This window comes from Zosterops lateralis (genome assembly GCF_965231275.1).
Source record: "Zosterops lateralis genome assembly, chromosome: 19".
Taxonomy (NCBI): Eukaryota; Metazoa; Chordata; class Aves; order Passeriformes; family Zosteropidae; genus Zosterops; species Zosterops lateralis.
Window position 1 is genome coordinate 4,672,855 of NC_139779.1, and position 23,371 is coordinate 4,696,225.

General features: G+C 44.3%; 1 protein-coding gene across 1 annotated transcript; it reads left to right on the top strand.

The window, feature by feature from the left end:
* Positions 1–50: 50 nt before the first annotated feature.
* Positions 51–18,238, top strand: UNC119 (unc-119 lipid binding chaperone; the record flags this gene model as incomplete). The annotated part of the gene is made up of 5 exons (XM_083875334.1): positions 51–168; positions 9,743–9,856; positions 10,746–10,848; positions 11,601–11,773; positions 12,719–18,238. The coding sequence occupies 5 exons, from the start codon at positions 51–53 to the stop codon at positions 12,829–12,831; spliced, it is 621 nt and encodes a 206-aa protein (XP_083731460.1). The 3' UTR covers positions 12,832–18,238.
* Between the last annotated feature and the right edge of the window lie 5,133 nt (positions 18,239–23,371).

Sequence of the window (23,371 nt, forward strand, 5' to 3'; positions counted from 1 at the left end):
GCAGCGGGGCCGGGGCCGCTCACACCGGCGGCGGCGGCGGCGGAGGGGCCATGAAGGTGAAGAAGAGCGGCGGGGCCGGGGCGGCGGCGGCCAGGACCGAGGAGGAGCTGGGCCGAAAGGCGCTCATCGGGCCCGACGACGTGCTGGGGCTGCAGCGGGTCACCAGCGGTGCGTACCGGGGATGGCGGCGGGCGGGGGGAGGATGGCGAGCGTGTCCCTGGGGGGCTTTTCCCGGGGGGAAAAAGAGCAGCCGGTCCTCCTTTCCGAGGGGTCTAAACAGGGGGGGAAAGAGGAGCCGTTCCGCCTTTCAAGGGGGCTAAGCCAGAGGGAAAAGGGGAACCGGTCCCCTCTCTTCCCGGGGGACAAGAAGTGGGGATGCAGCACCGCAGGGGACAGGGTCCGCACCGGGATGTGGCACCACGGAGGGCTGGGTACCATGGAAAGGACGAGGGGCTGCTCGGAGCTGGGGATGCAGCCCCCCAACTCTGGTGGGAGGTCGGTGTTGGGATGCTCCTGGCTCTCCCCATCACCCGTTCCCTGTGCCTGCGCCCCAATGGAGCTCCCACCCTGTGCCCACGGCCATGGGATGGGCTGGATCCCTGGGCACAGCATGGGGGGACTTCACAGCAGCCCCCCAGCCCAGTTTCCCCCTGTCCAGTATAGCACCTGTGGTCCTGAGGGCATCTTGGAGGTGGTGGTGGGAGTGTGTGGCTGGAGGGGCTGTTGTGCTTGCCAGAAGAGCTCGGGACAGCAGCACACGGGGCTGGGGAAAGGCCAGGACAGGGGGGAATGGCTTCACACTGATAGAGAGCAGGTTTAGATTAGATATTAGGGAGAAATTCCTCCCTGGGAGAGTGGCGGGGCCCTGGCACAGAGAAGCTGTGGCTGCTCTATCTTTGGAAGCGTTCAAGATGAGGTTGGACAGGGCTTGAAGCAACCTGGGCTGGTGGAAGGTGTCCCTGCCCATGGCAGGGAGTTGGAACCAGATGGTTTTTAAGGTCCCTTCCAACCCAAACCATTCCATGGGAATGTGTGTGCCTCAAGCCAGCCTGGCCTCAACAATGCCCAGAGACAATCTGCCCTGGTGTCCCAAAAAGTCCTTTTTCCATGTCCTAGGACCTTTGGGTTGTCTCTCTGGGCTGGCCTGGGGTCTGGCCGTGCTCCCTGTGCCTCGCAGTGCTGTGTGATGTGGCCTCAAAGCCAGCTGTGTGTGTCACAGCCCCAGCCTGTGTCACAGCCCCGGAGAGGAAGGATGCGGCTGTGGGTGCTGGTGCGTGCAGGCAGCCCCTGGGGCTGCTGTGTGAGCAGGATGGGAGGAGGACAGCCCGGCAGGGATTCCTGTCAGCCCTCAGGAAGGGCTTACAGAGGCTCCTCTGAGAGGGGCTGCTGTTGCTGGGGACCTTTGGGTCCCTTTCTGTGAGCTGAGCTGCTCTGCTGGTGCAGCTGCGTGATTCAGTGCCCAGAAATCCCCTGCCTGTGGCAGGGAGAGCCACGCAGCAGGCACTGAAGCATCCTGCCAGCATCCTCAGCTGGATAGTGCATCCAGGCAATGGCTGTGTGAAGCACTGTGTGCTCACTTCATGGCAGCCTCTGTGTCCCTGCCCTGGCCAGGGCTGTCTAGAGGTGACAGGGCCACCCCACACCCTGATGTCACCTTGTGTGGCATCAGTGGGGATGGTGGTTCATGCTGTTGGTGAGCTCCTGCCTTCCCAGGGAGCTGGTGAGCCAGGCTTGGAGCAGAGCTGGTTGTTGTCTGCCTCTTCCAAGCCTGGGTCAGAGTGCTCTGGAGCACAGGGAGGATGTGAAATGCATGAAAATGTTGTGTTCCCCTCCTGCTATGAGACTTGCTGGTACCAGGGGTGCAGATGGGTCATGCTGAACAGAGCCAAGCACTGTGATGATGCCCCAGGCTTACCATGGGAAGTGCTTCCTGTTCTGCTGGATGTGTGAGAGACAGGAAATGTTCTCCACACCTGAAACCCTCAGTGAGTTTGGGGACAGAGGTAAACAGTACATCCATGTTGAACAGATTGTTTCTTATCACCCAGGATCAGTTTGCAGCTTCCCTTCTCAAGCTCAGTTTTCCTCCTGGTGGGTTTAACAGGAAGCAAAAAATATTTTTCGTATCTTTAATCTTTAATAATCATATCTAATGATTATTTTGGGCATTCTATGGCCTTTACTCGTTTCTACACCCTTAAAAACAGGTAGCCAAAAATAGCCATGTGAAACTGTTCCACTCCTCTGCTTCAGATAGGGGAGGAGGAAGGACCAGGCTGTGAGAGAAAAGTTCACAGCTGCCCCAGCATTTTGGACGTGCTGAGTGTCAGGGCAGACACCACACCCTGTTGCAGCAATTCTACCTTTCACAGTTTGAAGTTGAAGGAGGTGTTGGTGGTGGGGCTGCAACAGAAATGTCCTGGTGCCCTGGATGCCCTTTGTTGTTCCAGAGAGAGGATAATCCATCTTTATCCAAACTCATACACAGGCCAGTAGCACGACAGCTCACACTGTCGAGGGACTGCATTAAACTGTGTCCTGCCTGGCACCTGGGGAGGGCTGGCTGTGTTTTAGGGCTGCTTCATCAGCCAAAGCCCAGCAGGGCTTGGTACCACAGGAGGGTGTGTTTTAGAAATGCACACACTAGGAACAGCCTTCCAGGTTGTGCAGGGAGAGGTGGAATTCTGGCTGTAGCACAGAATGGCTTGGTTTGGAGGGAACCTTAAAAACCACCTTGTTCCAACTGCCTCACCAAGAACAGAACACCTTCCACTAGATGAGGTTGCTCCAAGCCTCATCCAGCCTTTCCTTGAACACTTCCAGGGATATGGGGCAGCCACAGCTTCTCTGCCCAACCCGTGCCAGTGCCTCAGCAGCCTGACAGGGAAGGATTCCTCCCTAATCACCTTTCCATCAGGCAGCACAGCTGGACTTTGCTCTCCCAGTAGGTGCAGCTGACCAAATGTGAGGTGGCTGGGCTGGGAGGGTGGCGAGGCAGGATGTGGCTCTGTGGGCAGCCACAGGAGCCAGCTGGCCTCTGCTCCTAATGTGCTTCTAATAAGCTTAACTGGGGAGTTGTGTGAACTGCCCTGCACATTTTGCGTCCTTCCAATGTGAAATTCCCTGGCTGCTCCGGTCCCACAACGTTTCCGGGCACGCTGGGGTCCAGCCTGATGGATTTGGGATTCTGCCCTGGGATATCTGGGCTTTCTGGCCAGGCTGGCTCTGGCTCTGCTCCAGCTGGATCAGGTGTAAAGGCGAGAGAACCATTTCCTTTGCAATTAGCGAGATTTGTCACAACTGTGGTTGGGAAAAGCGGAAAAAGCTCATGACGTGATTAATTTAAGATTAGCAAAGGAGTGGGGCAGAGCTCAGTTCAAATTGCAATTAATTACTGAGGCAGCCAGAGGATCAGAGGAGTCAGATGTGTAACAAAAGACGAGCTCCAGCCTCTGAGGCTGCCCTGCTTATCACCTGCACACTTTGTCTGTAATACCAGATCAAATCTTACATTTTAACAGATTTTATTTTAGTGAACTAAGGGGTTAAATCATTGATTACATGCTCGGAAACAGTTTCAAAACAAACCCTAAAAATAAGGAACACACACGTAATCATTTCTGAAAGTAATCTCTTCCTCGAGCTGTCACTTGGGATTTCTCTGAGACTTCTCTAGGCAGCTTTAGCTAAAGGCCAGCTTGGCACAGGACTGCCTTGATGTTAGGCAGGCTAGACCCTTCTTGGGGGACTTTCATACCAGTTTCGTACAGTTGATTAAAGAGAAAAACCCAAATAAACTCTTCCCCTGCCCTCTGCCTCAGCAGTTCAAGTCTTGTAAAGCTAAACCATCCAGGATCCATGTTCAAATCCATTTCTAAATCCATGGGGTTTGGATAGGCAAGGAGAGAGGGAGGCACTAATAGGAATGTGAGGCAGATGTGCATGAATCCATCTTCAGAGCCACTCGTGGACCATGACTTCCCTCCCCAGTTAATGGGGAGAATGTATTTGACTGTGAGCTCTGAGGAGCTGTGCCTGTCTGCGAGGTTAATAAATCCCTGTTCTGCCGTGTCCAGGGCTGTGATGTGTGGCTGTGTTTTGACGTGCTGATTTCTCGTTGCAGAGCCACATCCCAGAGCTGTGCCAAGCTGCTCTCCCCACGACCCTTCCATCAGCATCCCACACAGGCTGTGAGCTTTTCCAGGGCTCTGTGTTTCCCAGAGTCTCACAGTGCAATATGGGCTGTTAACATCCCCAGGGGCAGCACATTTGGGGTGTGTATGGTGTGGGATTCCTCCTTCTCCCAGGGTTGTGGGTTTGGGCCATCCCTGGTGGAAATGGCAAAGGTAAGAGGAAAGCTGAGGGAGTCAGCCTGAGGGCCTGGGCAGAGCTTGGCTTTGGCTCAGCCCAAAAATAGCTGATTTAGTTGATGTTGTGCACATGGTTCCAGACTTTGAATGCAATCAGCGTGAAAAGGGGGGCAGGAGAAAGTGTTTGGGTGCCTTGGAAATGGGGGAAGAAGAGCAGCTCCATCCACAGGCTGCAGGGCTGTGATCGAATTAATTGTGAGAGGGCGAAGTCTGGAAAGCTCTAGCTAAAACTGAAAAAAAGAGAGAAAAGAGATGAGCAGGCTGCCACACAAATCAGAGCCTGGTGAGCTGTGCAGTAGGGCTTAGCAACTGAGGGGCTCTGGGGACCTTGGGAAGTGCCTCAGCCTGGAGCCTCCTGGCCTAAATCCCTCTGCTTCCTTGACAGTAAATGTGCTGCTGTGGAAAAGCCCCTGTGGGATCCTTCTGGTGCAGGATTTTCCCTTTGGGATTCTGCAACAACCTAATTCCAGAGCTAGGTCAGAGGGGAGCTGCTTCCCTCCCCTGTCTTTGGTTCTCCAAACCCCATGGTTTGGGTTGGAGGGAATGTGTTTTAAAGGAGTAGATCCTGTTTCCTGGCTGACTTGGTTTCATAGGGCTTGAACTGCTGAGGCAGAGGGCAGGGAGATGGTTTATTTTTTTTTTTTTTTTTTTAACTGAACCCAGGTTGTCTGGGCAGGTGTATCAATAGCACCTGAAACCTGCCCTGCCTTCCCCTCAGGTCCTGCTCCGTGTCCTGCGTCACTGCTTGGCCTCTTCGTGGGGTCTGGGCTATTTTTGTTTCCTCCTGAGACTCTTCAATCTGATAATCTCCTAATCTCCAGCTCCTGGCAATTCCCCTGCAGTTGTCTTGGCTTTATACCTGGCTTACGTCCTGGGAGTTGGCTTCAAAATAGCTCCTGACCTTGTTGGTTAATGCAGGTTAGGAAATGGGCTGTATAACTACAGGAGCCTTCTCATCCCTTCCCTAAATTATTGTTGTCTGTGTCAGGGAGAGAAATTCCTGTTACAAGTCACTGCTCTTGCCTCAGTCTCTTGTACAGCATCCTCCTGATTTACACCCATTTCCAGGAGCAGATTTTCAGTTCTTTCTTACCCTGGCTGCACTCTGCTTTCCTTAGTGGGCTCTTGAGGCCTTAAAATAGGAGCTGCCCCATCTGAGATTAGACTCTGATGAGCACAGAAATATCCCTGGTGTCTGTGAGAGGGGACACGTGCTTCCTCCTGATTGCAGAGATGGAGAAGGCATCTTGAAAGGAGAACAACAAAGAGTGTGAATCCTATTGCCCGTGAGCTTGTGCTAAAATGTGCCTGGTGGGGTGGTTGCAAAGAGAATTTGGAAATGTAGGATCAAATTTTAGCTGTCTGTGATGAGGATCAAACCTGATCTCGTGCATTTAAATGACAGGGAGAGGTCCAGAGGAGAAAGTGCCTTTGTTTGCTTTCCTGTGTTATTTAGCACTGTATTATCCTTATCCCTCACCTTTTGTGCTCCTCTGTAATGCCAGCTGCTAAAATACACACCTGGAATTATGCACCAGGGCTCAGGACGTGCCAGTGTTCACAGGCAGTGCCTGCTGGCATTGTCCAGGCTGCTCTGCTGGTTGGTTTTGTAATCTTGGTTGGGTTTGGGAGGGCAGGAAGGTTTCCTGGATAAAAACTGTCTCTTCCCTGCATTAGGCAGTGGAAATATCACCTCAGAGCTGTACCAGGGGAAGGAGCACCTGCTGATTCTGGGGGCAAAACTAGAAAACACTGAACTGTTTGGGGTCACTTTGGAATCACTTTTTCCTACAAAGGGAATTGGAATTGTGAAGGAATTGAGCCATATTCAGGAAGCCAATCTCCTCTGCTGCTGCCTCAGACCACCACAGTGGTGTTGGTTGTGATCCAAACTCTTCACAACTGTGATAAGTCTTAAGATAGAACTTGTCTCTAGAAGTGGGGAGTTGCAGATCTTTGGGCATGATCCAGAGGTTGTGGGAAAGAAGCTGGAGAGGCACCATCAGGAATGGTGTGAGGGACAAGTGGCTGCTAATACCAGGGGAATTGTTTTCAGGAAGGGTTTGGGGATAGAGGTCTGGGACATGACAATTCCCTGGGCTTTAGGAAAGGGTAGGAAGTACTCCTCTTTTGTGACCTTTTCTTTTTGCACTACTAAATGTGGGTACTTTAGGATTAAGAACCAATCTGCTGGGTTTTCTATGGCAGTGCTGCTGTGTCCATGCCTTCATCCCTAAAGCAGGTGAGTACTGAGGGCTCAGGGACGCACCACGATGGCTCAGTTCTTAACAGGGAAAAACAGCACAACTTGCTTCAGGGGAAGTGGAAGAAACAAGAAAATATTCTGTCCTGAGAGACCAACCCAGGAGGTTTGTGGAGGTTTGATCTGCCTCATTCCCAGCTAAAATAACCACGGCTGCTGCCTCCCTTCCCCGAGTCGTGGCGACGGTGAATTTGGATAAGGGAAGCAGATGATACATTTAAGTGAGTCACGGAAGTGTGGGCAACTGGGCCCTACAGTAATTTAAAAATAAGTGTGTGTGTGATGAGATTAGCAAATCTGACAGTGCTCAGCTAAGCAGAAGGATCTGCCAATTGCAAGCAGCCCATTCCCAATAAGACTTTCCAGTGCAGCCTCAGGCTCTGGTTACGTGTTGAGGGGAAAAAACCAGCACGTGGCTACTTTGATTGATTTTTGAGCAGGAATAGCAGAAACAAATGGAATACAGACTGAGAGGAATATATATTCCTCTGGGTTTGTTTTTTTTTTTTTTTTTTTTTCCTTTCTAGGAGACTGGGCACTGCCAGAGGAGGAAAAAAACCCCCTTGATTGCAGTATTCTGGCAGCTGATCTTCCTGGATGGCACCCAGTTGTATATTGGCATGCTGATTAAAAAAAAAAAAAAAAAAAAAAAAAAAAAAAAAAAAAAAAAAAAAAAAAACCAAAACACAAATAAAAAGGGTTTAAAATATTATCAGGGCAAAAAAAGAGTTGGAAAATAACAATATAGGGGTGCAGACATCAATGAGCAGGAGCCTGGTGGGGATTCTACCCGGGGTTTACTCCTCTTTGGAGGCTCTGCTTGGCTCTCCTCTGCTCCAGATGAGTCATGGACACTGTTACTGCAGCAACGCTGCTGCCAAGGAGGGGGATAAAGCTGTTGCCATGGTGCTGGATGGGCAGGAATTCTGCAGGAGTAGAAACACTTAATAATTAACTTGCAGACAAACGAGGCTTCAGATTTGCCAGCGTGCTCCAGGGAAGGTGTCCTGGGCTCCCGGGCAACTGCTGCCTGTTCCCAACAGCCTTCCCAGGGAACAGGCAGTGTCCATGGGCTTAGGAAGGGGAAGGAGAGCTCTGGGAAGCTGTGCCTGCTTCCATCAGTTTGTGTTTTGCATGCTGGTGCTCGGAGCTGGGAAGTTGTGGGACGGGTTAGGAACTGGGGTACCTGATGTGTCAGAGCCTAAAATCGCGGTGTAATTGCAGGACACCTCCCTGAGGAATGCTAAACATCAGGGCCTAAGGCAAGGGCTGGGTTAAAATTCATATCTTGTCTTCTTGGCTGCTGTTAAAGACACAAAAGAAGATTTTTTTTTTTGCAGTTTTTGGGATATTTGACCAAATACAGGCTTGTGTTTTCTTGTGGTAGTAAAAAGGTCGAGCTTTTAGTTTGTTCTTCCTGACAGGGTGAGTGCTGCTGTCAGTTTTTCCTCGTGCTGTGTTGATAGGGAAGGGGAAATCCCTGCCAAATGCCAGGGATGCTTTGAACACTGTCCTCTCTCTGGACAGCCATTTATAGAATTGCAGAATCTCAGTGTTTTGGCTTAAGAGAGGCCTTGAAGATCATTCTCTTCCATCCCTTCTGCCATGCAGGGACACCTCCCACTAGACCAGGTTGCTCCAAGCCCCATCCAGCCTGGCCTTGAGCACTTCCAGGGATGGGGCATCCACAAATTCTCTGGCATTCCTCTGAGCATTCACCATATGGGGTTGTTGGAGAGCAGTAAAACTGTCCAGGGAGAACATTTAACACCTCTGCTCCTTGTACTGAGTTTACTTGGACAGTTCTCCAAATTCTGGAGATTTGGAAGGAATAAAAGGCTTCTAGGAAAGTGCTGGTGGCAGGTGTTGGTGCCCAGGAGCTCAGAAGTCTCTCACAGTGGCCCTGGATTTCTTAGCCCTGTGCTGAAGTTGGGTTGGCATGGGCAGGTCTGAGCTCTGAGCACTCGTAACTTGTTTTTAGGTAGTCAGTGACTAAGCCTCAGGTGGATGGATTTGTTGGTGTTTCAGAAATAGGAAAGCAGGCAGAAATAAGTGATCAGCTCAGATTAACACCAGGAATTAGTAGCTGAGAAAGTGCTTCAAATTAGAATGTTAAAGTATTATTTTCACCTTGGAACCTCCAGAACCAGTCTCCTACAACAATCAAATGTGCTCTCGTTTGAAAGTTGACCTGACTTGTCCAGATAGAGCATTTCTTTAGATTTGTCAGGGTAGACTAAGTTATTGGAGCTGCTTTCAATCTGTGCTCTGTGTGCTCCTTCCCCAGGGAGGAGGAGGATGCCTGTGCCAGGAGCTGGCTCAGGGCACAGCAAGGCTGAAGGCCAAAACTGGGGGGATTTTAGTAGAGGAATCCTCATCTCTGGAAGTGCTGAAAAGGCCTGTGGATGTGGCACTTGGGACATGGTTAATGGTGACACACAGCAGTGCAGAGAGAAAAGTTGGGCTTGATGATCTTAGAGGGCTTTTCCAACCTTCAGGATTCTGTGATTCCATCACTTTCTCTCAAAGATACCCAAAGCAGGGAAGGGCTCCACTCCTTGTTTTCCTTCAACATAATTTTCAGTGCTGAGGGAAACAAACCCTGGTGTGGGATGAGCATCAGTGGAGAGAAGAGGCCACCCTTTGTCTGCAGGGGGCTGGAGCAGGGAGGTGGCACAGGGGAGGAGACTCCTGTTCCAGTTAAGTGCAGTCGGCTTAGGGCTCCCAAAGCTGCTTAGCCCTCACATTCTGCCACAGGGCAGTTTTTAAAACAGGCAAAGCCTCTTAACACTGGAAAGGCTGGGATTTGATGGAGGTGCTGACTAGTCTCAATACCCTGGGAGGAAATGGGTGCAGAAGTTGCTGGCACAGAGCTGGGAAAAGGTGATGGCCTCGGTGTGTTGGGGGAGAGAATTCTTTCCCCTGTCCTGTCTGAGCAGGGCAGTGTGAGCCTCCAGAACTGAGAATGTCTTCAGAGACATCAGTTTTGAATTAAATCAGGCAGTAGTGGAGATGCTGCTCTCACTGCTGGTGTGTGGCCTCCAGAGAACAGCCAGAAATTCCTGCTGTTTCAGGGCAGCCTTCATTTAAATTTGCTTCCCCCCTGCAGATTATTTGTGCACTCCAGAGGAAAATGTTTACAAGATAGACTTCACCAGGTTCAAAATCCGGGACATGGAATCTGGCACAGTCTTGTTTGAAATCACCAAGCCAGCAGCTTCAGGTGAGTGCACACACAAAATAAGGTTTCCATGAACAAACAGTTTCTTTTGCCTTTCCCTACCCCTTTTAATTCATTCATTTCCCAAAAGTAGCAGAATCTCTCCACTGCAGGAGGGCTGGAGACCTGTCTTGCAGCAGGAATGTTTCTCAGGTGTCTCTTTGTACCAACAGGGTGAGCAGAGCTGGCTGCTGCTGTGCTCTTCCTGTTGCCATCTGTGATGGGAAGGGACAGATGGATGTTGTAAACAGGAGCAGAGGAGGAGGAGGAGATCACTGGGTGCTTTTTTTCTTGGCTGTTCACCAGTTTGTGCCCCCTGCACATAGTTGAGCTGTTAGTTTAACATCTCTCACTGAGGAGTCAGGAAAACGGTATTTCCAAAAAGGAGAAACTGCCAACGGGCAAATTAAACAAACTGAACATTTGCCTTTTTTTTTTTGTGTGTGTGTGTTTAATTAATTTTTAGGTGTTACTTGTAAGCATTCAAGTGTTGCCTGTTGCCAGTGGTGATAAAAACCCAGGGCAACTCTCTTTTCCTGGCCAAGCACTTTTAACCCTTCCCCACCTCCCTGCAGGTGAGAGGAAGTTTTCTGTAGCTTATAGATAGCAAACCAAGCATGCTAAGGGGAAATGGCTTGTTCAGAGCCACTCTGCAGTCCTGACATGAGGTAGGAGCAATAGATGAGGAATAGAAATCCAAAAGATAAAAAAATCACTCAAACCAAAGCCCATCTTGCAACATTCCATCTCTGAGTGACCAGTGGTGGACACCTCAGGACAGGACAAGGGTGGTTTCCTGGCTTACGTGACTCAAGAACACCCCCACAAATATTTCCCCTGAGTTTCTGACTCTCAGGCAGCTCTGACAGAGCTTTCCCTGGGCTTTTTGCAGAGCGGGAGCACAATGACAGGAAGGACGTGGACCCCAACGCCGGGCGCTTCGTGCGCTACCAGTTCACCCCGGCCTTTCTCCGGCTGCGGCAAGTGGGAGCCACGTGAGTAACTCCTCCTCTGCCTAGCCCAAAAAACAACTGAAATATCAGGGAAAAACACCCCATCTCTTCCATGTTCATCCTGCCAGGAGGTTGATTGAACTCTCATTTGTTATGAGGGTCTCCAAGTGTCTGGCCTCCTCTGTCACTCGAGGCTGTTTCTCAGCCTGGTGCTGAAGATAAATGAGGCAAAATAAAGTGGGGAGACTCTCCAAAGAAGAGAAAGCTCTGGGGAGACCTTAGAGCATCTTCCAGTGCCTGAAAGGACTCCAAGAGAGCTGGAAGGGGACTTTTGGAAAGGAGCTGGAGTGACAGGACATAGGGAATGGCTTCCCAGTGCCAGAGGGCAGGGTTAGATGGGATATTGGGAAGAAGTTGCTCCCTCGGAGGGTGGGGAGGGCCTGGCACAAGTTTCCCGGAGAATCTGTGGCTGTTCTATCCCTGGAGGTGTCCAAGGCTGGGCTGGATGGAGCTTGGAGCAACCTGTGATAGTGGAAGATGTCCCTGCCCATGGCAGGGGTGAAATTGGATGAGCTTTAAGATATTTATCTAATGGTGTGGTGTGTCCCTGTAGAATGCTTTAAGTGAAAGAGGAAACATTAATGATTAGCACTGTTGCTTTATATTTTTGGCTTTTTTTTTTTTTTTTTTTTTTTTTTTTTTTTTTTTTTTTTCAGAGCTCTTCTGCCTTTCAGGAATGGTGCAGATCTTACTGAAGCGTAAAAGCTCACATCAGTTTTACCCTTCTTTTTCAGGGTGGAATTCACAGTAGGGGACAAACCCATTAATAATTTCCGTATGATTGAGAGGCATTACTTCCGTGACCAGCTGCTGAAAAGTTTTGATTTTGAATTTGGCTTCTGCATCCCCAGCAGTAAAAATACTTGTGAGCACATCTATGAATTCCCCCAGCTCTCGGAGGATCTCAGTAAGCTCTTTAATTATAAACTTTCATTTCTGGCTTGTCACACCATGATGTTCATCTGAGGTGGTTTTGGGGGGAGCCCTTTCTTAAAAGCTGTCTCTAGAGAGTGGGTTGGGTGGAATAATTCATCCTTTTATATCTATGTTAACACTGATTTTATTTTCTAGTAGGATGTATCTCATCACACACGAGGCAGTTGCTTAGATTTTTTTTTAATTCATAAAAGGGAAGCTTTGATATCAGGGAGAAAAAAAGATAATTGTGTTATAAAACAAGCAAAAAAAAGAAGATTAAAAAGACATCCAATAAATTGATAACTTAAATGTTATGATCTCTTTTAATGTTTGATGTGCTATATTGTGAGCTTGAGAGGTTTTAGTATGAACATAACTTTTATTTTCTCTCCTCTCTCCCAAGACACAATAGCACAAGCACTAAATCTCTGTGATCTTCCTCTTTACAGCCCCTAATTGTGTGTGTCAGCACTAATATTACAATCTGTGGAAAACACAAGGAGGCCCTGCTGTCAGGCCAGAACAAATTTACTTTGAATTTGCTGCTTTATCACTGTTTTTAAAAACAAAACAAAAAGAACCCCAAGTCAAAATGTAATGGGTTCTTGTTCTGTGATGCCTTAATGTATTTGGATTATGAGCACTCTTCATCCCTGAAAGTGTTCAAAGAAAGTGTGGATGTGGCACAAGGGTTTAGTGAATTTAGGTTGGATTTTAAGGCCTTAGAGGGCTTTTCCAACATAAAAATTCCATGATTATGCTTGAATTGTTCAAAAAACTCCAGCAAGGAGCGGGTTGGGCAATTCCCATTTGGGTTTTGATTTTTCACCCGATTTTGCAGCTGCTTGGGTGACACTAAACAGTGCTTGAGCCCAGCATGGAGCATCACCCTTAATTTTATTGGATTTTTGTTTTCTTTCTTTCCCCCTCACAGTTCGAGAGATGATCCTGCATCCCTACGAGACACAGTCGGACAGTTTCTACTTTGTAGACAACAAGCTGGTGATGCACAACAAGGCAGATTATTCATACAGTGGAGGACCTTGAGCGTGGGCTGGACTGGCCCTGGCTGCACTGGCCTCCCCCTTCCCTCTGGAAGTCGTCAGGGATCCCAAAACCTCCAGCTCTGCTGCCTGCAATGTCACCTGGACAAGGACCCGCCAACCAAGGACTCTTTGCCACAGTAGGAGTTTCATGACATCCCTTTTTGAGCTTTGAAGCAGACCCGGTTCTTCAGAGGTTTTAAGCTAAAATGATCTTTGGATATCCCTAAGTTCTTTTTAAGTGTCTGCTTTGAAAATGGCCTTGTGGGACCTGAGGGGTTTCTTCCTTTATTCTGTGAATTCATGTTCTTGCCCTCGAGTATCTTTTAGGATTGCTTTCCCAAAGAATGTAATCAGAGAAACCATGGGAGGGGATGGGTGCAAAGGCAGAGGTTTGGGTGGTTGTTTCTCTTTGTGAATGCTTCAAAGGCCAATTTAACTTGTCCAGCCTGTTGAAAATATCGAGCAAAACATCTCACAGAGGCAAGATTTCATCCTCAGATTGGCTCTTTCCATGAGTATTTCATCTTTTAGTTTTGATCCTTCTGTGCCATGTTCTGTTTGACCTTGGAAACACCAAAACCTGCAATGAGGAGCAGAGGTTCAGTGACAGAGCTGTGTTAATTGGGTGTTTTTACATTTACACTCCTTTTACATTTCAGATGAGGGTAAAATGGCACTGTGGGTCTATGAACCTCCATAAGTACATTCCATTAATTTCAGGTTTTTGCAGAATAATCAGGAAAACCAGAAGGATTTTTGCTTTTTTTTAACAGTCAGCCTTTTCATGCCACACATTTCCCATGTCTATTTTCTTTCATCTCTGCTCGATACCAAGATCAGGACTTCAACACTGCTTCTTAGAGCAACATTTTAATTGTCTAGGACAGCTGAGGAGTGTGGAATTTCCAATTTTCTACTTATATCTGCATTTAAAGGAGGTTAAGACAGCATTTCCCCTTTGTTAAAAATGTTTCTCATCAGATATTAATACAGGTGATACTAAATCTTATAATCAGCAACTTTAACATGCAGGAAAAAAATTAGCACAAAAATTCTCTCTTCAGATTCTGGAAGAAGTTAAACACCAATTTAGCCCAAGAAATAGAAACACCAAGAATAAACTAGTGTGGGGTGACCTGTTGTCATGAAACCCTTACTCTGAAGGTCAGTTCACTGATACTTAAAAAAAAAAAAAAAATAAAAAAACCCAACAAAAAATAAAAGACAGTTGCAGTCTGTAGATATTGCTATAAATACTTGATGTCTCCATGTCTGTTTCTGTGAGTTGAAGTGGAACATTCTATGTTAGCCTCGGAATAGGTGTAATAATTGTAATAATTTTTATAAAAAATACCGTTTTTCCAGTCGTGCATCTCTGTAGTCGCAGCCTGCGTCAGACAGGACCACAAACAATTCCAAGTGTAGCCTAACTAAGGACAAGGGAGGTTTTTGTGCTCTTCTTGGGGTTGTGGTCACTTTTCAATGTGTCACCGTTTGTATTTGGCTTTTTTTGACTGCTGAGAGAGGAGGCAGGTTGTTTTTTTTTTATTTAAAAACACAGTGAATTTAGGTTACAGCACAGTTTTTATTGAGCTTGGTAGCTACAAACGTGTGTCAAGTTCACTGATTTTACACAAGTAGTAGCTTGTAGTAATTCTTAGCACAGTGAGACTTGTATTTATCACTATTTTTTGTCTCTAGTGTGTTAAATCATACCAGTCGCCTACAGCTGACTGATCAGTTTGAGAGAGACAAAGGATTTAATCATTATTTGTGCAATACTTTGAGCTACTGACCGTTAATTTTATAGCACAATAATTACTAAAGATGAAAATAGTTTCAGAAAGTTTTCATTCCTCCCCCAGCCTTTTTCTTTTTTATTTTTTTTTTAATCAGGGCTGTTAAATCATATATCCAATGACATTTTGCAAGTTTTAAGTATTTCTGGGTTTTGTTCCAATTTGCAGGAGAAAAAAATGTTAATTTAAAGACAAAATAGAGTGTATGTTTATAAATACCACCCTGTACAGGGTTTTTTTGGGAGGGAGTTATTTTTCACCTGTTGTTCATAACAGTCACTTGTGTACAAAAGATTTTTAAAAGTCTTTTAGGAATGGAATTTTCCCAGAATTGCCAGTCATATATGTAATATGCTGGGATGAGCTCAGTTGTACCTTGGTGTGGACTCTTGGGTAATTTGATGGAGTTTCCTCTGAAACCGTCATGTTCTGCTCCTTTTTTATGCTACCTCCTTTCAAGACTTATATAAAAAAAAGAGTAATTCCATAAAAATTTTACTGTAATCAAGGGAAATTTGAGTGCTAGACATGCCCCTTATAAAAGACCCAAGAGAAAGTCAAGAGTGCAGAGTGTGGATGGAATTTCTGACATTTTTCTAGGGTAGGTTTGAGGTTAAACACAAGAGGATGAATTATCAGCTGCTCCTCTCCTGAAATCTTTTATAGTTCAGATTATGTATGCAATAATTCCAGCCTCACAGAAAATTTAGTGTGAATCCTATGGGAGATAATACACTGAGTGAGTTTGTTGCTTAATATTATTAGGAATATTTTAAGCCAGAAATAAAGATTGGACATTTTCGATAAAATCAATTTCAACCGATTTTAGCCGGGACAACTTTACTCAAATTAAAAATCCCAGAATTTGCCACAAGCAACAAATTCTGATTCCTAAACCAAGGCAAACAGCAGAACTTTCTGTGGGAAATGCAGTGAAGGTGCTTTTTCCTGTGTCCCACTGAGGCAGTTATCACTGTTCTCTCTCTGTTTCACTTGGGAACTCTTTGTTAGCATTTCCTCAAGGTCATGCACATCCACAATCTTCACAAACATGTGGGAATCCCTGTCCAGGAGGGAGATTTTGTTCCTTTCCCACCTGGTCGTGCAGCAGCATCACACGAGGTGTTGACATGAGGCACATAAACAGCATTTAAAAAAAAAAAATCTTCAAAAAACATTTGGCTGTAGAGTTGCTGTTTTAATGCCACTTATCTCCTTGTTTTGCTTGAAAAAAACACCTTCAGAATTTCTTGTTAAAGACCAAACTTTGTGCAGCACCCAATAATTTCAACTTCCTTCTGGAAAGGAGCTGAGTTTGCTGCCCCGTTGTGAAACCCACATTTTTTTTTCCCATAAATTGGCAGCTGATTATTATTATAAACCAGTTGAGAATGAAGTCTTAGCAGCATTGTTCACAGAAGAATTTATTAATCTTCTTGACTAGCTATTAGTTTGTATTTTAACATTCATCACTGTTGGGTTTACTTTGGGAAGTTCATTGCGAAATTACCAAATATTGGCTCTGGGATAAAAAAAAAAGAATTGTTGTATTTTCTTCCTTGATCTCATTTAAACATGACTTTAATTAGCACTCCAGCTGTGTTTTAACAAGCCAGCCTGGCAATTTGGGATCTGACTTTCTGAAAGTGAAAGAAAACATCCAAGAGCTCCCCAAGATTATCTGCTAATAATGCCCGGCTGTTTCCTGTCATAAAACAGGATTAAGTGTGTGCTTTACACAGTGACTTAATCTTGGAAAAAAGAAACTGACTCTCTCTGAGTGCTAATAGTGACATAATTTTTTTCTGAGAGACAGGGAAATTACAGCTCAACACATTCTTTCAGGGGAAATTATAATTTGACATATTTTTTTTTTTCACTTTGTCACTCTTGGATTCCTTTAGTAGTCAGGGTTTTTAAGAAAAGCAGCAATACATTCATGGTGAGCTGCACAGTCTAACAACTCACACTTCCACGGCAAGGGAAAGAATAATTTCTTTTTTTTAGAATTAACACATTTTTAGCTGTGGTTGAAAAGCCTAGAAACTTTGCTCTCAGTTCAGTGGCAAAAGCCAAAATTGTTTTTCTGTGAATTATCCGTTACGTGGTGACATTTCTGAAATAACTGAATGATCCACCCTGCCTGACTCAGAGGAGTTTATTTATTTATTTATTTTAGTGTAGAAAGTCTCTCTGGGGTTGAAAACAATCTGCTGGGGTTTAGTTCTTGCTCATAATCTCTCTCTGTGTTCTGGTTTTTTTTTGGTTTTTTTTGAGCAGGTCGGTAAGATGTTCTGTTTTCCACCTCTGTCCTCTGAGTTTTATTCCAAAAATCTTGTGTGGTGTCACAGTGGTGGCTGGCTGAGTGTGAAACATGCAGGCTACCAACTTCCAAATCCCTTCAGTTTGGGGAAAAAACTGTTCAAGTATATTGAGAATTATCCTATATAAAAAATTAACCCAAATCTTCATGGCAAAAGTTAAAGGGAACTCTTAGTCATGCAAAGATTGGGGCTATTTAAGGTAAGAAAATGCTAATAGCCAACTGGCATATTTAGTGAGTATTATAAAAATGCCCTATTAATTATTCATAACCTGGAAAAGATGGTTAACAGCTCAGTTTTAATTAGATCTGATTAGGAAGGAAAACCATAGAAATCCTTGCTGTTGTTTGGGGCTGTGGGGCAGCAGCTGGAACTGTGTGTATGGCACAAAATTTGGGCAGGTTTTTTTTGCATTCGGGGAGGAAAGGTGAGGGAAAGGAGGACAAGGACAGAAAAAAGAATTAATTTCAGCTATTTGGACCCAAGAGCTGGTGAGTGACTCGATTTTCTCCTGTGTCTGAGGCAGCTGGGAGCTCCTGCTCGTGGTTCTTCTCTCTACCCCCAGCGTGAACACTGCCTAAATTTACAGAGCCTTTTTAGTATTAATGTGAAATACCACTGAGAGTTCATATCATTTAATCCACATGGGGATTCCTGATTTATTTCAGGGGTGTGATGCTCCAGGTGTCACCTTGCAGCTCAGTTGTTCTCCCCATCACTGGTCAGTGGGTGAAATGGTGTTTGTGTGTCTGCAGCCCCCCCAAAACCCCCCTGTGCTCCTCCTGCTCTGGTGTCTGCTTGTATCTTACCCAGCAAACCTGTTTGAATGTGACTTTTTTTTCTTCCTTGGCATAGAAACAGAATTGTCTGTATTAAAATGTATTTATAAAAAAATATATATATATCTCTATTTTTTGTGGAAGGAAAGTAGGATTGTGGTTGCTACACCACTGGGGAAAACGTTAGGAGCATTTTTACCGAGTTCATTTCTAATTCTTTGTACCTTGGTAGTGATTTGTTTGCTAGGAGAACATCCACTGTGGCCCATCCTGTGGCAATGCAATGAATGCACTGTCATGCAGAGAATCTGGTTTTCAGAAAACTTGGGAGTCTTTTGTTTCCTTTTTGGGACAGGAGGGAACTGAGGAAATCACCAGGAATAGAAGGAACCTTGGCACAGAATCTGTTCTGTGGCTTTGGCTTCAGCCTGTTTGACTTTTTGCAGATGAAATAGAGAGAGAGAAAAGGTTGAGACTTCAGGATTAAAAAAAAATAAAAAAGAAAATTAGATGCTACAATTTAGTCTTCCTGTAGGAGAAGGAGAGTCCTTAAATTAATTTATACAAGGTTTAAATAGGGACTGCACTTGCTTCAATTGATTTAATATTGGCAGCTTAGTCATTGATGTGCATCCTAGGGAATATGCTTATCTTTTTCCATTACCTTGGAAAATGGTTCAAAAACACGTCACTTCCATTAGCAAGTGTTTCTTCTCCTGTAACAAATTGCAAAATGTAAAAAAAAAAAGAAAAAAAATAATAAATTATTGATCCTAGAAACAAGGGTGATTGTCTATTTTATTTAAGTATTTCTATGAATAAAACATTCAAACTTTCATTTCAGGTCTCTTACATCAGTATTCAAAGTCCAATTTTTGTGCAAATGTGTGTGTGCAGCTTCATTTTTTGGTGATTGATGGAAAGACTCTGCAGTGGTTTGGGTTCTGGGGGTAAAACCATCACATTAAAAGTGTTCAATGGGATTTAACTTTCAGATTGGGAAAACGTCTTGGGGTGTGATGAAATTAAATTGGTATTAATTACATTAGTGGGACTTGGGAGTTGCACAGATCACAGCTGTGTGTCAGGCTGTGACTTTAAAAAACTTACAAATTCGAAAAGTCAGTTTGAAAAACAAAGTGAAAAAATGAAAAAAAAAAAAAAAAAAAAAAAAAAATTAGTTTCAAAGTATAAACAGAACCTTGGATCACTCTTACACACCAGATTGTGCTTCTGAAGGATTTCTGGCTGCACTTTGGAGAATCAAGTTTTGAAATGAATGTGAAAATTGCTGTTCTCTGCCTTATCGACTAAAACTGAAGCAGCTGCCGGGGCTGAAGTGAGTTTTACTGCAGTAATTCCATCTTGATGCTTTTGATATTTGATTCAGAAATTCCTGGGAGTACCTCTCTGTTTCTCAGGGGGAAAAACAACTCTCAGGAGAAGAGAAGTAGGGTGTTTTTGTTGGAAAATGTCTTCTATAACTCATTTTGATTCCACAGAATTCCTGGGGACTCCTCAATATCCTGCAGGACAAAGTTCTGTGCTGGAATTTGAGTAAGGAATTTATTAATACAAGGGTTTCCTTTTTGGATTGTGGCTTGAAATTCTTGCAAGGACTGGATGCTGATTCACTGAATACCTTCAAAAAACAACAACAACAAAGAGCAAAATCATCAGTGCTGATAACTAATAAAGCAGATTAAACAGTCTCTCTGATTTTTGGTGCACAAGTATAATTACCTGGACTTGCTTAGAAATCTTCTGAGATTGCAAAGAACCTTAAATAAAAAAAAGAATTTTATTCCCATGAAAACTCCACAGTGTTAAATGTCTGCCAAAAATACACTGCATTACCAATGCTTCCCCCCTCTTTAGCTGGTTTGTCAGCCTCATTTATTAATAAATCTGCCTAATAGTTCTGGAAATGTTCTCTCCTTCTCCTCAGATTCTTATTTCCTTTGGCATTTCTCAGCTGCTGAATTATTGTGGCAAATCTTGAGTGTTCACCTCGTGTTTCTATTTTATTTGTCATTGTTCAAGGGCATTCATCTATCTCTGACTTGCATTCCCTTAACGTTTTTCACTTGCAGGAAGAACACTTCTCAGTGATAAAGTACTCCAAATTTCCCAATTTTTCCCTCTAACACCATAGGTCTTGCTTTAAAGATAATTTTAGAGATTACTGAAATCTCTCATTGCATGCTAGGATAACCCAGAACTATTTATTCTCCCTATTCAAGTCCACAAAATTGAGCAATTCCTTTATAGAGATGATTTTTTTCCCCTTCACCAGTGCTGTACAAGAACTCAAAAATAGGAGGTGAAATCATCCTGGATAATGTATTTTAATTAAAAACTACAAAGAGAATTTAGGTAGGTAGAGCATAATTGCAGTTGGATGATTCCCAGCCATTATTTTGAAAACTGACTTGGGACCTTATATAACAAAGGCCTGTTTTATTTAATAATAATTTAATTATTCTTGAGGAGGGCGTAAACCATGTTAATGAGGCTGCATATGAAAGCAATCTGTAGCAAGAAATAAAAACAGGCAGGGAATTTACAAACAGCAATAGAGAAAGCACATAATTAAATTTACTTTATGAAAGAGAGATAACACAGACAGGAGGGAAGAGTTCCAAACACCTTCAGTCCTTCTTTTCCTGTGGAATGACGGGATAAATCAGAGGAGAGGAATAACAACTGGGTTTAAATTAGATATGAGGAAGAAATTCTTCCCTGTGAGGGTGGTGAGTCCCTGGTAGAAGCTGCCCAGAGAACTACATGTGCCAGACCTGAAAGCTAAAAATATTTAGAATCTATTTTGGTAAAAAAAACCCAAAACACCAAAAACCAACCAAACACCAAACCCAAAACTCCAACCCAAACTTTGTTTTTTATGAGTGATGTGAAGGGCACAGTGCACCAATGTTGTGCCAGTGTTACTCTGTTCACTGGCATTTAACTGGGGTTGAAAATCGTGTTTTTATTTCCCAAATGCATTCCTTACCATCCTGATCTATAATTAAGTGTCTAATTAAACCTGCTGCCTGCTTTGATGTCTGCACAGGTTCATAAGTCAGGAGAACAGAGGGTTCACTCTAACCCTTAAAATTAAATGTGCACAGAGACCTGAGCGCAAGTTCAGAGGAACAAAACACTGACCCAGACACTCCAAGGCTCTTCAGCACTGAGATGTCAGATTTTAAAGATATTTCTCCACTGGAATCCATCAGCTGGCATTGCTCATAACCTAAATTTGAAATAATTAAGTGCAAAAATGTTCCTTGCAGCTGACAAACACCGGGCTGTGCTTCCTGTGGCTGTGTGGCAAGAGATGCTTGGAGGAAACACAAGCACAAGTGTCACCACTCTGATAACTTTTTAAGAGACATTATTTCAGCCAGTGTTCCAATGAGAAAGTTCATATATTCATATGTTAAAATGAGAAAGATAATTTCCAGCCAAAACAAAAAAAATTGCACTTTTTAAATGCCTTTAATGCCAACTAAGCATTGCAGTTTCCTCCTTAGATTAACTGGGTATTTGGTAGAAAATGTTTTTTTCTGTACATTTTAGGGGTATTTAAAGTTGATCTAGAGGGAAAGGCAAGTATAATAAATGCCTGAAGGTGCCTCCAGCAGGCCTGAACACGCTGAGCTTATTCATCTATTTGAAATTAAATTCTTCAGCAGCTTCCTGGACGAGCAAGATCTTGAATTCTGTGTTCAGCCAAATAATGTGAATTCCCTTCTCCAGCATTTTTGTGCCTGAGCTCTCAGTGGGTTTTTTTTTTCGCCCTCATCAGCTGCTGGAATGTATTTCCTGGTGCTGATGGAGTGAGTGAGGAATTAATTGATGTCACTAATCAGGGCCTTTGCTGCACAGCCAGGCCTAATTGGTTTTGGCAGGAATAAATCTTTATTGGCATCTCTGGCCTCTCCTGTGCCCAGGTCACAGCTGGATCCATCCAGAGAGGGATTCTCCCATCCATCCGAGCAGCAAAATGGCTTTGGGGTGAACTTTGTGGTCTTCAAGTGTCCAAAGGGGATTTTGAGGAGTCAGGACAAAGAGAAATGGCTTCAAAGTGAGAGAGGAGAGGTTCAGATGGGATATGAGGGAGAAATTTTTGGCTTGGGTAGTAGAGTCCTTCCAAACAGCAAAACGGTTTTGGAGTGAACCTATTGTGGCTTTCAAGTGTCCAAAGGGCCTCCAGAAGGGCTGGGGTGGAGATTTTGAGGAGTCAGGATGAGAAGAAATGGCTTCCAACTGGGAGAGGAGAGGTTCAGATGGGATATGAGGGAGAAATTTTTTGGCTTGGGCAGCAAAAATCCTTCCAAGCAGCAAAATGGCCCCAGGGTGAACCTATTGTGGCTTTCAAGTGTCCAAAGGGTCTCCAAAAGGGCTGGGGTGGGGATTTTAAGAAGTCAGGACAAGGAGAAATGGCTTCAAAGTGAGAAAGGAGAGGTTCAGATGGGATATGAGGGAGAAATTTTTGGCTCTGAGGGTGGTGAAGCACATTGAAGTTGAGGCTCAATGCCAGTCTTGGAGCAACCAGACCCAGTGGAAGGTGTTGGAACAAAATGGGCTTGAAGGTCCCTTGCTACCCAAACCATCCTGTGATTTTATGATTAAAAAAAGGACCTAAAAATTATCGATTTCATATTTCAGTCAGCATTTATTATGATTATACCCAATACCTGGTATTTGTCATCAATGTGCTGCTTGAATCAGAACCCCCAGGTGAAATAAGTGCCATGTGCATTAATGATCTTCCCACTGCTGTAATTTTCAGTAATTTCCAGTAATTTCAGTGTTTTCCATGCAAACAAATATTCTTTGTGTGTGCTTATTTCTTTGAACTAAAAAGGCTTTTATACCCCTTTTCTCCTTCTACACAGACTGCATATAAATTCTGTTTTATGGCAACTCCATCATTCATTATTTTAGTAGTTCTCAATTCAATTTTTTGCTGTGACCACAGATGGAAAATGCTTCTTTAAAGCTTCCATTTATATCATTGCAGAGAGGGAATGCCCAGTGAACCAGAGAGTTCATCTCCCACTACTGAGGGTTTGGGGTTTGATGGATTAGGAGGTCAGGAAAAGCTCATGTTAAAGTGTTTGCTAGTTTTGATATTTAATAACCTAAACACAAACATTAACACACAGATCTGCAAGCTTGGAGTAGAAAAAATGAAGCAGCAACCCTGGCAAAATAAATTCTGCAATGCAAATATTTATTCCACTACTTTAAATTTGTTTGAAAGTGCCAATAAGTCTGTTGCACTTCTCAAGCTTTGTGTACAATAAAGCTGATGTGATAGTCAGTGTTTTATCTCTTCCATAATTCCAGTTAATCACTGCTGGGTTTAAGTAGCTCAGTGCTGTGCCAGGGGTTTAAAAGAGAGAATTCTTCTCAGATCAGTTCCTATCTCAACAAAAACAAGTGAATGTTCAGGGGTGATGTTTTTGTATCAAAAACAGGCAAATATGGGAGACAGAAGTCTTGTAATCATTTGGGCCCATGAGAAGAGAAAAGAGCTTCAAAACACAGTTCCAATATAAATGGTTATTTGAATGTTTTGAAGTTGAAATGAAACCTGCAATAAAAAAAAGGTTAAGCTAATAAATCCT